At 40.9% G+C, this 15,549-nt stretch overlaps 1 protein-coding gene across 1 annotated transcript; it reads left to right on the top strand.

Moving 5' to 3' along the window:
* Positions 1 to 902: 902 nt before the first annotated feature.
* On the top strand, positions 903 to 12,641 carry LOC308233316 (tripartite motif-containing protein 5-like). The gene is made up of 7 exons (XM_080640234.1): positions 903 to 1,382; positions 1,937 to 2,032; positions 2,671 to 2,901; positions 9,569 to 9,591; positions 11,175 to 11,275; positions 11,520 to 11,546; positions 11,807 to 12,641. Exons 1-7 carry the CDS (start codon positions 969 to 971, stop codon positions 12,394 to 12,396), a joined length of 1,482 nt encoding a protein of 493 aa, XP_080496360.1. The 5' UTR covers positions 903 to 968; the 3' UTR covers positions 12,397 to 12,641.
* Positions 12,642 to 15,549: the final 2,908 nt, after the last annotated feature.

A 15,549-nucleotide genomic window follows, 5' to 3' on the forward strand; every position in this document is an offset into this window, starting at 1 on the left:
AACACTGCACAGATGAAAATGAAATTTGTCATGTCAGAGTAAATAAAAGTATTTAAAATTCTTATGTGCCTGGCTGGAATTTCTCAGTGGTTACAGTGTTGGGCAGTGCACGGAAAGGTCAAGGACACTTCCTAGGGTTGCAGGTTTGATCACTACCCAGATATGGGTACCTGTATCAGACAACCAATTGATGTGTCTCTCTCACAATCATCTCTCTCTCTCTCTCTCTTTCTCTCTTGTCCCCTCACTCCCTTCTACACTGTCTAAAAATCAATGGCAAAAATATCCTCAAGTGAGGATTAACAAAAAAATTAAAATAAATAACTTATAATAATAAAAGTGTAATATGCTAATTAGACCAGACAGCCGAACTCTTTCTAGACATCTTTCTGGATGAAGCCGCAGTGGCGGGGACCGAGGCAGAGGGCATTAAGGGCAATGAGCCAGGCAGGGAAGCAGTTAGGGGCAATCAGGCAGGCAGGTGAGCAGTTAGGGGCATCAGGCAGGCAGGCAGAGTGGTTATGGGTGATCAGGCAGGCAGAGAGAGTGGTTAGGGGACATCAGGCAGGCAGGTGAGAGGTTAGGGGTGATCAGGCAGGCAGGCGAGTGGTTAAGGGTGATCAGGCAGGCAAGCAGTTAGGAGCTAGCAGTCCCAGATTGTGAGAGGGGTCCTGGATTGCGAGAGGGTGCAGTCTGGGCTGAGGGATCCTCCCCATGTATGAATTTCATGCACCAGACCTCTAGTATTGTTATAAATAGCCTTTTTTCTTAACCAGGTCACCATGCTCCTTGCCTTGTTTCTCTACCTTTTCTTTTTTCTTGCCCTACCCTTCATTTCTACACAATTAGCAACATTTATTCCTACCATTTTTACTCTGCCCCCCTTTAATCTTTCCAATCAGGCAGAGATCAGTGAGCAACAGAAGCCTCAGATCTAGACAGGTAGGAAGGAACAGGGACCAGCTGCGATGGCTTCAGGAATCCTGGTGAACATAAAGGAGGAGGTAACCTGCCCCATCTGCCTGGAGCTCCTAACAGAACCCATGAGCCTGGACTGTGGGCACACATTTTGCCAAGCCTGCATCACTGCAAACAAGGAGTCTATGATTGGCCAAGAGAGCAGCTGCCCTGTGTGCCGGATCAGTTTCCAGCCTGAGAACCTGCGTCCCAATCGACATGTGGCCAACATTGTGGAGGCACTTAGGGAGGTGAAGTTGAGCCCACAGGAGGAGCAAAAGAGGGATCTCTGTGTGCAACATGGAGAAAGACTCCTGCTCTTCTGCAAGAAGGATGAGAAGATCATTTGCTGGCTTTGCGAGCGGTCTCGAGAGCACCGTGGTCACCAAACATTCCTCATGGAGGAGATTGCCCAGGAGTACAAGGTAACAGACCAGGATGGAGGAAAGACAGGGCAGAAAATAATACTTGATGGGAAACCTCAACTTTTGTATTTGACTGTAATTTTCTTGCCTGTGATCACTTTTTTTCCTATATTCACCTTCCAAGGCATGAAGGACATTTCTATACACTTCACACAATTACAAATGATGAGCAAACTCTAAAGGAAAAGTAGATATTTTCAGACCTTGTGCTAATAGGTAGAGGTTTGGTGCACAAGCAAAGCTGTCATCATCTCTTTAGACATGAGGGGTAACTGGGCAGCTGGGTAGATCGAAACCTAAGTTCTTTCCTTACTACAGGATCAAGTATTTTCTTCTAGGGCAAAGAAAATCAGTTTTCTCTTGACATGGTAATGGTGACTTCTATCATCTGAGTTTTAAAGAAGACATAACCACATCAGGTTTCCTTCAAATTACAGATTCTAATGGTCATTTTATAGTTTCTTTAAAGATGAACCTGATTTCTTCCCATTAATCCTCTCTTCTGATGAGGAGAGAGCCCATAGCTTGACCCTGAAGTGATTCCTCTCCCATAGGAAAAGCTCCAGGCAGCTCTGGACAGCCTGAGGGCAGAGCAGCAGAAAGCTGAAAAATTGCAAGATGACCTTGAAGAAGAGAGAACGTCCAGGAAGGTAGGAGGAGACTCTTTCTGGTAATTAAACAAGAATTTGGGCAGGACTTTGGGTTTTAGTCACAAGGAGCTCCCTTCCTTCTTGTTTTCTGACAGTTGATATGTCCAGATTCATTGATTAGCCATTCTTTATCCTTTCCCTGATAGGGATAGGGCTGGAAATAAACATATCACAAAATAATGCAGATATATGTAGGTTAGTTATTCCCATAGAGAGACTCTCTGGTGAGGATGCTAGTGAATTTTATATTCATTTACCATTATTTTGAGCCTTTAACTCTCCAGGGAAGACAATTGCCAATGGTTCATGGCCCTGTCCCAGGTGCTCAACATAGGCTGCGGAGGGGGTGGGGTGAGAAATAATGCATGGAGGCATGACTTTCCTGGACAGCTCTGTGAGAGCTGAGCCACACCCAGGTGTCCCATTTTGTTTCAAGGCTGGCCTCACTAATGTAGACATGAGAGCATTATTTTGGAATATGATGAAGATGAAATAATGGGAAAAATCAGCCTCCCCAAGAATTGCTCCTCTGCTTCCATCTCTCTTCCCTCTGAAAACATCTAAATCAAATATTTTCTTTTCTGGCTCCCAGTCTTCCTGATAGCCTGAGTCCCTGTCTTTCTTTCTCATTTCTGAAGGATCAAATAGAAAATGAATTGAAAAGTGTCCAGGATTGTTTTAAACAACTGAGAGATATCCTGGCCAGTGAGGAGCAAAAGGAGCTGCAAAGGCTGGAGAAAGAGGCGGCAGAAAACCTCGATGACCTGGCTCAGGCTGAGAGTGAGCTGGCCCAGCAGAGGAAGTTGTTGAGAGATCTCATCTCAGATCTGGAGCATCGGTTGCAGGCATCAACAGTAGAGATGCTGCGGGTAAGACTTAGAAATAAGCCCCAGCATCTGAACTTAAGGAAAATTAAGACTAAGTTTCCTTCTCTGCTGTGTGGCTTTGTTGTTTGTGGGGTTGACACTGAGATTCCATTGGTCTTGCAGTAACCCTTCCCTGCCTCTGTTTCAGAGGTTATTGAAATTGTTGAATGCATAAACAATGAGGAAAAATCTTGTTCTTATTAATGTATCAATTAAAGTATAAAATTGACTGTGAAGAGAAGATTCATTGTATTCTGCAGGCCCCTGTATCTGTGATCCAGCCTAGAACTTCATTCAGATACCTCTTCATGATCCAAGAGTTGTGTTTTTTTTTTTCTTTCTAGAATAAGTTGAAATTTTTCTGTTCCTTCTGAATTTTCAGAATAAACAATTGTGAAGGATTGGTATTATTTATTTTTTAATTATTCAGTAGATTTACCAGTAAAACCATTTCACTCTGTGTCTTTATGTTAATTGAAAAGTTTAAAATATATTTTTTTTTTACTTGTATCAGGTTTTCTCAGCTTTTTTATATTTCTTGAGTTAGTTCTTGGTAATGTACATCTTTGTAGAAATTTGTCCATTCTAAGTTGTCAGATTTGTAAGCATTAAATTAGTTATTATATTTTCTTAGAATATTTTTCATTTCTACAATACTAACAGTAATGGCTCCTCTTTTATTTCTGATTTTGTGATTATTTTTGGTCAAGTTAGTTATCATTGGTCAAGGTCATTGACATTTTTTGGTTTGTTTGTTTTTTAATATATTTTTATTGATTTTAGAGAGAAAGGCAGAAGGAGAGAGAGTTAGAAACATCAATGATAAGAGAGAATCATTGATCGGCTGCCTCCTGCCTGCCCCGTACTGGGGATCGAGCCTGCAGCTGGGGCATGTGCCCTTGACTGGAATCGAACCCAGGACCCTTCAGTCCGCAGGGCAACGCTCTATCTAGTGAGCCAAACTAGCCAGGGCTTATTAATATTTTTTAAGAATAAATTTTACTGTGTTATTTATTTATTTATTTATTTATTTATTTATTTATTTATTTATTGTTTATTTATTTATATTTAACCTTTCTATATCACAGGTTTCTACTCTCACTTATATAGTTTCCTTTGTGTGTGTGTATGTAAATGCACATTCATATATGAGAGTGTGTATGTGTTTGTGTGTGTACATTGTATTTAATTCATTGTTCTTTTTCTAGTTTCTTAAAATGAGAATTTTTTGTTTTATTTTGTTAATCCTCACCCTAATATATTTTTTCCATTGATTTTTAGAGAGAGTGAAAGGGAGGGAAGGATGGATGGAGGGAGGGAGAGAGAGAGAGAGAGAGAGAAAGAGAGAGAGAGAGAGAGAGAGAAATATCATGTGAGGGAGACACATTCATTGGTTGCCTCTGGCACACACCCCATAGAAGACCAGGGATCAAATCTGCAACACAGGTACATGCCCTTCACCAGAAATTGAACCTGGGAGTCTTTGGTCCTGGGGCCAACACTCTCACCACTCAGCTACACCAGCCAAGTAGGAATTTTGACCACTGACTTGACAGTCTTTTCTCTTATAGTTTTTAATGTTATAAATGCATTATTTTAGCTATATTCCATTCTTTTGGATTATTTACTTATTTGTTTGTTTTTTATTGATTTCAGAGAGAAAGGGAGAGGGAGAGAGAGATAGAAACATCAATGATGAGAGGCAATCATTGATTGGCTGTCTCTAGCATGCACCCTCCTGGAGATGAAGCCCGAAACCCTGGTGTGTGCCCTGACTGGGAACTGAACCTTGACCTCCTGGTTCATAGGTCAGCCCTCAAGCACTGAGCCCCCACCTGCTGGGCCTTGTTATTTTCAATCAATTTAACTTTTTTCCCCAAATTTTCTTTGTTATTTTTATCTTAACCCTTGAAATATTTGAAATGGTGCTGTTTAATGTATAAACACTTAGTGATTTTTTTTTACTTTTCCTTCTGCTGTGTATCTTAAATTTAATTCCTTTCTAATCAGAAAGCATATATTATTTCAATCTTTTAGATGTATGGACACTTGCTTTATTGACTGAAATATTATTGGAAAAGAATGTGAAGTGTATATTGATTGGATGAAAGGGGCTTTAGTTGTCAGGGGGAGCTGGTTGACATTGTTGGTCATGTCTTCTACATCATGATGATTTTCTTATTTATATTTTTGCTTTTTATTTTCTCCTTTTCTTAAGTCTCTTTAACCTTTCTTATAATACTGATTTGGTAGTGATTATCTCCTTGAGCTTTTTCTTATCTAGGAAGCTCTTTATGTCTCCTTCAATTCTAAATAATAGCCTTGCTGGGTAGAATAATTTAGGTTGTAAGTCTTTGCTTTCTATCACTTTGAATATTTCATGATACTCCCTTCTGGCCTGCAAAGTTTGAGTTGAGAAATTAGTTGGGATTCTTAGGGAGCCCCCTTATAGATAACTAACTACTTTACTCTTGCCACTTTTAATATTTTTTTTTCTTTGTATTTTTCATTTCTCACTGGGTGTTTTTTTATGCTTTTAATCTCCTTTTTATGTTTCCTCTCTCGTTGTTGAAGTTCTCAGTCAGATAATCTATTCTTTGCTAAGTTCATTGAGCCTCCTTATAACCAGTGTATAGAATTCTGCATTTGGTAGATTGCTTGCCTCCATTTTGTTTAGCTATTTTTCTGAAATTTTGTCCTGATCTTTCATCTGGGTCATGTTTCTTCGTCTCCTCATTTGGCTGCCTTCCTATGTTTATTTCTATGTGTTTGGTATACCTGCCACATCTCCCAACCTTGGCAGAGTGGCCTTATGTAGCAGGCTTCCCTTGGGGCCCAGAGATGCAGTTTCTGTGTTCATCTGAACCAGGTTCTCTATGGGTGTCTAATGTTTGGGTTGTGCGTGCTTTCTTTCTTTTTTTTTTTTTTTAAATAAATCTTTATTGTTCAGATTATTACAGGTGTTCCTCTTTTTTTCCCCATAGCTCCCCTCCACCTGATTCCCCACCCCACCCCATGCCCTTACCCCCCACCACTGTCTTCATCCATAGGTGTAAGCTTTTTGTCCAGTCTCTTCCCACACCCCTCACACCCCCTCCCCCCTGAGAATTGTCAGTCCACTCCCTTTCTATGTCCCTGATTCTATTATATTCACCAGTCCATTCTGTTCTTCAGATTTTTTATTCACTTGATTTTTAGATTCACTTGTTGGTAGGTATGTATTTGATGTCATTTTGTTGTTCATAATTTTTATCTTTACCTTTTTCTTCTTCTTCCTCTTCTTAAAGAACACCCTTCAGCATTTCATGTAATCCTGGTTTGGTGGTGGTGAACTCCTTTAGCTTTTTCTTGTCTGTGAAGCTCTTTATCTGACCTTCAACTCTGAATGATAGCTTTGCTGGGTAGAGTAATCTTGGTTGTAGGTTCTTGCTGTTCATCACTTTGAATATTTCTTGCCACTCCCTTCTGGCCTGCATAGTTTCTGCCGAGAAATCAGCTGACAGTCGTATGGGTGCTCCCTTGTAGGTAACTAACCGTTTTTCTCTTGCTGCTTTCAAGATTCTCTCTTTGTCTTTTGCCCTTGGCATTTTAATTATGATGTGTCTTGGTGTGGTCCTCTTTGGATTCCTCTTGTATGGGGTTCTGTGTGCTTCCTGAACTTGTAAGTCTATTTCTTTCACCAGGTAGGGAAAGTTTTCTGTCATTATTTCTTCTAATAGGTTTTCAATATTTTGCTCTTTCTCTTCTTCTGGCACCCCAAAAATTCTGATGTTGGTACGCTTAAAGTTGTCCCAGAGGCTCCTTACACTATCTTCATATTTTTGGATTTTTTCTTTTTGTTTTTCTGGTTGGGTGTTTTTTGTTTCCTCATATTTCAGATCTTTGGTTTGATTCTTGGGGTTCTTTGATCTACAGTTGAATTTCTGTATATTCTTTATTTCAGACAGTGTATGCTTAATTTCTGACTGGTCCTTTTCCATTTTTTTGGCATTCTCATTAAGGTCCTTGAAGGTCTCACTAAGCTCCTCGGAGGTCTCATCAAGTTTCTCGGCGGTTTTTAGAAGATTCTTGAGTAACCTTATAAATGTGGTTCTGAACTCTATGTCGTCCATTAGTTTGCTTTCCTCCATTTCTCTCATGCATGACATGTTTCTTTGTCTCCGCATTTTGCTGCTTCCTTGTGTTGATGGAGTGGCTTTGTGTGGTAGGTGACCTATAGGGGCCAGTAGCTTAGCCTCCCCAATCACCTGAGGTGGACGCCTTTGGTACACCCCTATGTGGGCTGAGTGCAAAGTCTTGGTGTAGTTAAGCCTTGATTGCTGTTGGTACACTGGGAGGAATTGACCTCCAAGCCAATTGGCTGTGAGGACCCGCTGTGTCTATAATGGAAGAACTGCTGCGCTGGAGACACGCTTATGGTGCAGGACTTGTTTCAGTGGGGCTTTGGTGCTCACTGAGTCTGCCTCTTGAATGTGTCACTTATGGATGTGAGGAGTTGAAATCTGGTGTCTCACACTGACCACTAGGTACACTGGCTTCTGGATCTCCAATGGGGTGCAGGTCAGCTACTGTCTGAGGCCACCCAGCAGGAGCTACAGCAAGAACTACAGTTTTCTCCTCTACTTGGGGTTTGGAGGTTTTGGAGCTGTCTGACCCAGGCTGCAAGTTTGCTAGGTTAAGCTGCGATAGGGCAGGCCATTCATATGCTAAAGCCACTGTTTGGAGCTTGGGTGGGTTCGTAGATTGTGCAGGGCGGGGTCTCAGGGCGTGACTAGGCTAGGGCGTGGCAAACCGCGATGGCTGCCAGTAAGCCGGCTCTGTGTCTCCGAATCCTGTCCCCGCGTCTGGTGCCCCACGCCCCAGCACAATAAACAATTGTTCCTGCACGCAGCCCTGCAAGCAAGCCTCCCTCACTTTCCGACCCCACGGCAGACAGTCCAGCTTCTCCCCGTAGGAGTTTGGGTCCCCTACGTCTCCCCAAAAACTGGAGTTTGGAGTAATCGGGAACTTATCTCCCTTCGGGTTGAAGACAGCAGCGCTCCCAGATGCCCGTCGCCAGCCCGATTCACACGTCTCCGTAACTCAGCTTTTCAGCGCTTGTGCACCCCTCAATGCTGTTTGCTCTTTCCTTCTAGTTGTAGAACTTCCACTTAGCCAGCTTTCCCGTGGTTCTGGGTGATAGACGTTTTGTCTTTTAGTTGTAGTTTTGAAATTGTTGTGCGAGGCAGCAGTTTAGGTGTTTACCTACGCCGCCATCTTGGATCTCATTCTTGTGCATGCTTTCTTGTTGTAGTTGAGCCTTGATTGCCGTTGGCACATCGGTGTGTGGGACTGCCTCTCAGGCTGAGTTGGGGTCCCATTTCATAATCTATACCTGTGGGTGTGGTACCAGCCAGTTTCATTTTGCCCCTCCTACCAGCCTTGTGGTGACTTTTTTTTTTTTTTTTTTTTAAAGGTTTTTTTTTTTTTTTTTAAATATATATTTTTTATTGATTTTTTACAGAGAGGAAGAGAGAGGGATAGAGAGTTAGAAACATCGATGAGAGAGAGACATCGATCAGCTGCATCCTGCACGCCCCCTACTGGGGATGTGCCCACAACCCAGGTACATGCCCTTGACCGGAATCGAACCTGGGACCCTTCAGTCCGCAGGCCGACGCTCTATCCACTGAGCCAAACCGGTTAGGGCCTTGTGGTGACTTTTAAAAAATATATGTGTTTATTGATTTTAGAGAGAAAGAAAGGGAGAGGGAGAAACCTGTGATGATAAATAAGGTTAGATGACTGAAAATAGTTAACAATATGGAATGAACTGTTTTGTTAGACCCTGAAATGCAGTAAATATTATAGTGTTTAGAACAGTGACCAAGAGGAGAAAATTTCTTTGTTGAAAAGTAAGTTACATAGTAAACATCCTAATGTTTGGGTTGTGCGTGCTTTCTTGTAGTTGAGCCTTGATTGCCATTGGCACATCGGTATGTGGGTCTGCCTCTCACACTGGTTTCTGTGGCTTCTTTACTAAGCATTATATTAACCTGCATTTAAGAGACAAAACTGAGTAATAATAAAGACTTGGAAATAAATTTTAGATATATGTGTTTTGAATTTAAGGATGTGGATAAGATCAATTATAGATAGTGGGTGAAAAAATAAGATACATTTGAGAAATACCTACATTAATACATTTGTTTGCTAGTACACTCAGCAGAAGCCATGTGAATTTTTGAGGAATACTATAACTATTCATCTTTGTTTCTACAAATTATGGCAAAATGCTTGACAAGTAATAGTACACCACTTTACATTTGTGTTGAGTAAATGAACGTTAAACCATGAAATATTCAAATCATCTCATGAGGAGTCTTATGAACATAGGAAAATATCAGGGGCCTTAAATTTTTCTCATAAATATGTCTCATCTCCAGGTACTGGAAGCTCAAGTTGTGCTGCCACATGGGTTAAAGTTATTTCTGTATTTAAGGAAAACACACAACTATACATGAATATTCTGAAATGATTGACCTGGGTCTTTTCTTTACTATTTTGCTCTCACATTAGAACCATCTCTATTCCCTCCAGATCAGGGGGATGGAGTGGGGAGATGTGTTGAAGTTTTGTTAGTGAAAAGAGCTTATTACTTCATAACTTATAGTTTCTCTTTTCTCCCTAGGATGTGAAAGGCACTATGAAAAGGTATGTATGGAAGACCAGAGATGGTCTTTTTGTGCTGTAAAAAGAGGTTTAAAGCCGTTAAAGTTATCTAATGATTAATTAGAATAAAATATTGCTCAGGGCAGAAAAATTTAGATGTAGTTTTATCTTAAATTTCTGTTCACACGTGGTTTGTGTATTCCATATCTATTGAGAATGAACCAACTTTTATTTAGGCAATTTACATGGGAGGAGTTGTAGAGTATGGATTAGTAGCAATTAAACATCAAATATTTCAGTATCATACCCATCTGAGTTCATAAATTCTATGCACTGAGCATGCCTGTATCTAACTCAGATTTCCACATTTCAAAGGTGATGTATTGACTGTGGGGATGTCATGTCTTCTTTACCTCAGAGGCACCCAGAATTTGAGACAACTCTTTTATATTTAAATGTCTTCTCTGGGAATAGAAAATATGGTTCTCTTTATTTTCCAAAAACCAACTTGAATATCAAGGAATATTTTAACCTTTGGGAAAACCATTGATCCATCCTGTAACATATTTTAAAGTTAGAATGGGAGGACATCATCTTTGTATCTAAATTTGAACACTTACTTGGCCACACTAATCTCTTCCATGCACATGAAATTCAGACCACTATTAGTATCATATTTATAATACCTTCTGTGAATATCCCACATCCTGTGTGGTTCAGGGTTCGGGATCTGGAGAAGGGGCTGGATGCAAATGAAAGAGATAAGAAAAGAAATAACAATTTGGAAATTGGGGGGCCAGTTGGGAGCCCATCTCAAGAGGCTCAGGCCATGCCATCCTTTTATTCAATTTGGGATACACCTATAGCCCTTAGGCAGGCAATTGTCAGTAACAGGCAGACTATCTTATCAGTAAGGATTTACATGACTGTCTGGTGGGGAATTTGCTTCAGCTACCATTGTCTCAACTAAACAGTGGGTGCATAGCTCTGACCTTTGCCAGGGCTCAAGGGTCACCAGCATTCCAGGCTCCTTGTCCACACCTCTCTGCTAGTGAAGACAATAGGCGATTTCCCACAATCTTCTTTTCCAAGGGTTATATTTTTCCCAGAAGACTGAAATCTCAGATATAGTTCTGGAGGCCTCCCTACTGGGGAGTGGAATTTAAACGTGTTCAGCCTCCCAGACAATATTCCCACACTTGACATATCTCAAACATAAGCAGCCATGTTCAATTTCTTTTCAGATTGCTGGGAGTCTACATTCATGTCATGACTTTTCCTTATACTAATTTATTTCAAGGTACTAAATTTTGCATTTTAAAGAAATTCACTATGGTATAGAATTTCACATGATTTTTAGGAGTTAGAAAGGAAGAGGATAGTTATCATTGTGAAAGGAATAAACTACTTCTGAGAGGTCAGTGCCTTTCCAAGGACAGACAGCAGTCAACTGGGAAAGTGGATTGAGCCCATTTCTTCTGCTGCCAAGGTCAGAAGTCTACTATCTCCTTTCTCACGGGTCCATGAATGGGGGCTCAAGTACTCATTGGGGTGAGTAGATAAAAATCAATGATTTTGGAGAGACAAAAATTCAGAGGTGTGTGGATCTATTTTGTCGTCCCTAGGAGTAAGACCTTCACTCTGAAGAAACCAAAAACTCTCTCCATGAAGCAAAGGAGAGTGTTCCAAGCTCCTGACCTGAGAGGAATGCTGCAAGTGTTTAATGGTGAGGAATGCTAGAGCAATGGGTGGCTGTGAGATTTATGTTATGGTTGGGGTTAAAGGTCAGGTTTTAGGTGTAGAGGAGACAAAGGAAGATGGATATTATATGCTGATGATATATTCAGTGGGGAGTGGTCAGCTGTTTTGTTCACCTCTCACTCTTCCATGTACTACCTTACATAGACCCAGTCTTTATAATGTAGAATCTTTTGCCTATACTTAATGTTATGGATTTTTTCTAATTTCAGAACTGACTGATGTGCGACGCTACTGGGGTAAGGAGAAATCACAATATCATGAAGCTACCTTCTCCTCATCTTTTAGTATTTGGCATTTTCTACTAGATCTCATGTAAAAATCCGTATTTTCCCTCCCACCACACACATACATATTATATTTCTGCAGTGTGTATTGCTCTTGAAGAACCAAACCAAATTCTTCCCATTTCCCACTCATTTTATTCTCAACACCTCTCTGACAGTGTCAGAAATAAAAGTACACCATATTCCTCACCAACCCTATAATTTTTCTACAGTACACGTGACCCTGGATCCTCCCACGGATAAATCAAATATTGTCATTTCTGCGGATCGGAGACAAGTGAGGCCTGCCTTTTATTTGAGAACACTTTATTTGTATCAGAAAGGCAATTATGAGGATTATGGTGTCCTGGGGTCACCTCCCATCACATCAGGAAAACATTACTGGGAGGCAGATGTGTCAGATAAATATGCCTGGGTTTTGGGGGTGTATGGTGTAAAATGTCCTGACTCCAATATGATGGATTTTGTAAAACAAGGTAAAAAGCGTCAGCATGTTTGCTCTCAATATCAGCCTAAATATGGCTACTGGGTTATAGGGCTACAGAACCATTCTGAATATAAGGCTTTTGTGGATTCTGCCTCCTCTGACCCCACGACCTTAAGCCTGTTCCTGAGTGTTCCTCCCCGGCGTGTTGGGGTTTTCCTAGACTATGATGCTGGCACTGTCTCATTTTTTAACATCACTAACCATGGGTTTCTCATCTATAAATTCTCTTCATGTTCCTTTTCTCAGAAAATGTTTCCGTATTTCAATCCTATGAAATGCACTGCCCCCATGACACTGTGTCCTCCAGGCTCTTAAACCTCTTACACCCTCACCTGCTTCTCTGGAGTGCCTCTTGCCTGAGGTGCATCTAATGATTTGAGCTGACGTTCTCACCATCCTTTCTGTGCTCTTTTTTTTTTTTTTCAATTTGAACACCCTTCATTCATCAATACGGTGTATAATTTGCCTCATGTCATATTTTCCCAAAAATCTTATTTGCATTTATAGACAATCCTAATTCTTGAGTTTTATCATCTCAAGGAAAATGACTAATGCCTCATTAAAAAAAAGACATATATGGAGGTAACAACTATACCAAGTTCTATAATCTCATGTCCTCTGCCCCTGACTGAGAAGATGAAGGAAAGCTTTTCAGCAAGTTTTATTGAAGACCTTGTATAGAAGTCATTCACTACAGAATGAATCCTCAGAGGTCTGTCTGTTTACCCATGATGTTTGTTATTCATCAAAGAGTGAAGAAGAAAATATTAAATATTGGGTTTTAATTGATTTCTTAGAGAGAGAGGAAAGGAAAGGTATAGAGAGATAGAAACAGTGATGTGAGGGAAACATCAAAGGGCTGCCTCCTGCATGTCGCCTACTGGGGATTGAGCCTGCATCCAGGAAATGTGCCCTAACTGGGAATTTCACCAGCTACTTCTTGGTGCATGGGTCAATGTTCAACCACTGAGCAACAACAGCCAGGCAATAAGAAAATATCATAAATTAGCAGCTCGGTGCATGAAATTCATGCACTGGGGAAAGGGGTCCCTCAGCCCGGCCTGCGCCCTCTCACAGTCAGAGACCCCTTGGGGATGCCCATCTGCTGGCTAAGCCAGCAGTCAGACATCCCTCTTGCAGTCCGGGACTCTCACAGTCCAGGACCCCTCACTCTTTCCCGTCTGCCTGCAGTGGAGGTGGGAGAGGCTCTCACCACCGCCACTGCGCTCTCCAGCTGTGAGCCTGACTTCTGGCTGAGCAGCACTCCCCCTGTGGGAGCACACTGACCACCATGGGGCAGCTCGTGCATTGAGCGTCTGCCCCCTGGTGGTCAGTGCGCATCATAGTGACCAGTTGTTCTGCCGTTCAGTCAATTTGCATATTACTTTTATTATATACGATAATATGTACTACAAGTGTAAGTTCTGTGTCCTCATTAATAAGTTAATGTCCAATTTTTCCAAATATGCACAGTGAATTTTGAATAAAATACCTGAATGCTGATTAATTTTCTTTAAATAATCTTGGTAATAAAACCATACCATAGTTAGTATCACTGTGAGAAGAAAAATGTCATTAAGTATATAACATGTAAGTGTCTCAACTGAATAAATATTTTCTCCATTAATTACTGAGAAATCTAAGCGGTGTGAGTGTATCATGAAACAGGTTTTGCTTTCAGGAGCACTAGGGTGTTTTTTACCGAAGTCTCATGTTTCAGATCCCAGATATCTCTGTGCCGCTATGTAGACCACTCCAGCTCTGCTAGTGTTAGACAAGACTGTGTGTATGAGTGAAAATTTTATTATAAGTCTGGTGTTACTGCATATTAGCCTTGATCAAGTAATCTGAATTATACACACTCAGTTTCACATTTGTAAAATTATATGAAATTTACCTGATGTATTATTGTGAAAATGAAACCACAGACTATTTTCAATAACTTCTGTCATGGCTAACACATAATTAGTCATCATGTATGGTATCGATTCATTTTTGTTTGCTTCTCACTGTGACTGAAATAAATGATTTTAAGAATACATATTAGTTTTCTTTCAACTTTACTATTCTTGCTTTGGTTTAAGAAATAAAAATAACTTGATGAAAGAATTGTGAAATCTAATGAACAAGATAATCTGATGAACAAAATGGAACCAGAAACATGGAACAGATTGGTCAGTACCTGAGGGGAGGTTGGTGGGGGTGACTAGATAAAGAAGGTAAGGGTGTTAGCTAAAGAACATATATGCATACCCCATGGACATGGACAATAGACTTGTGAAGGCCAAGGGATGGGGATGTGGGCAAAAGGAGGTTACAGGGGGAGGTCCACCTGCAAAAATGTCAACCTTAAAAATTTTTAATGAAAAATGTTATTCACGCCCTAACCGGTTTGGCTCAGTGGATAGAGCGTCGACCTGCGGACAGAAAGGTCCCGGGTTCGATCCCGGTCAAGGGCATGTACCTGGGTTGCGGGCACATCCCCGGTGGGGGGCATGCAGGAGGCAGCTGATCGATGTTTCTCTCTCATCGATGTTTCTAACTCTCTATCCTTCTCCCTTCCTCTCTGTAAAAAGCAATAAAATATATTAAAAAAAATGTTATTCACAAAATGATGTAAGTGTAGGAAGTACAATTGTGGGATTTCTTAACAGTGTTTTGTTGCCCAGTTCAGCCTCATTTTTTCAATGAGGTGCAAGTTTGCAGGAACAAGAGAAAAGCCAGTTCTCCTCCAAAGAGATAGCAAGGGCAAGATTTCTATAATGGATATTCCCACCATGCCCTTGTCTTTCGCAATTTTTATTCCCAAATCTGTCCCCAAAGAAGTAAAAGTTAAAATAAATAAATAAATTAATTAATTAATTAACTGAATGGGCTTTCTTGTCAATTATGTGCTCTCTGCATGGCCACAGGAGTATCTAAATTCCTCACTTTGGATTATCTTTGATGTAACAAGGGATTGCAAGGTGGATATTTTAGTGTGTGTGTGTGTGTGTGTGTGTGTGTGTGTGTGTGACCTCTGCCTTCCTTTCACTCCATTGCTATGATGCCTGGGGCTATGACTTACTAGCAATACTGCTCAATTATTGACAAATCAACTCCAGGACTTTTCACTTACTGGAATCCCAGTCCTCCAATTCAGGATGAAGTCTCTAGTTATAAGGAAAACAAGACCTGAATGTTCAGATACATTTTTGAGGCCCTTATCATCACTGTCAAGACTGCTCAAACACACACACACACACACACACACACACACACACACACACACACACACGAGGCATACTTTTGTTTTCAATTGTTTTCTCCTTTATGGCATCACTCTTTCCACACATGCAGTGTTTTGATGTGGAGTGCACATGGAAAGGTTAGGATGTGTGCCTCCCACAAATTTCATATTCATTGTTTTACTCTTGTCTCACTTTGAATCTCTGATCTGAGTCCATATCCTGGGCCCCAGAGAACTTA

This window comes from Plecotus auritus (assembly GCF_963455305.1).
Source record: "Plecotus auritus genome assembly, chromosome: 9".
Taxonomy (NCBI): Eukaryota; Metazoa; Chordata; class Mammalia; order Chiroptera; family Vespertilionidae; genus Plecotus; species Plecotus auritus.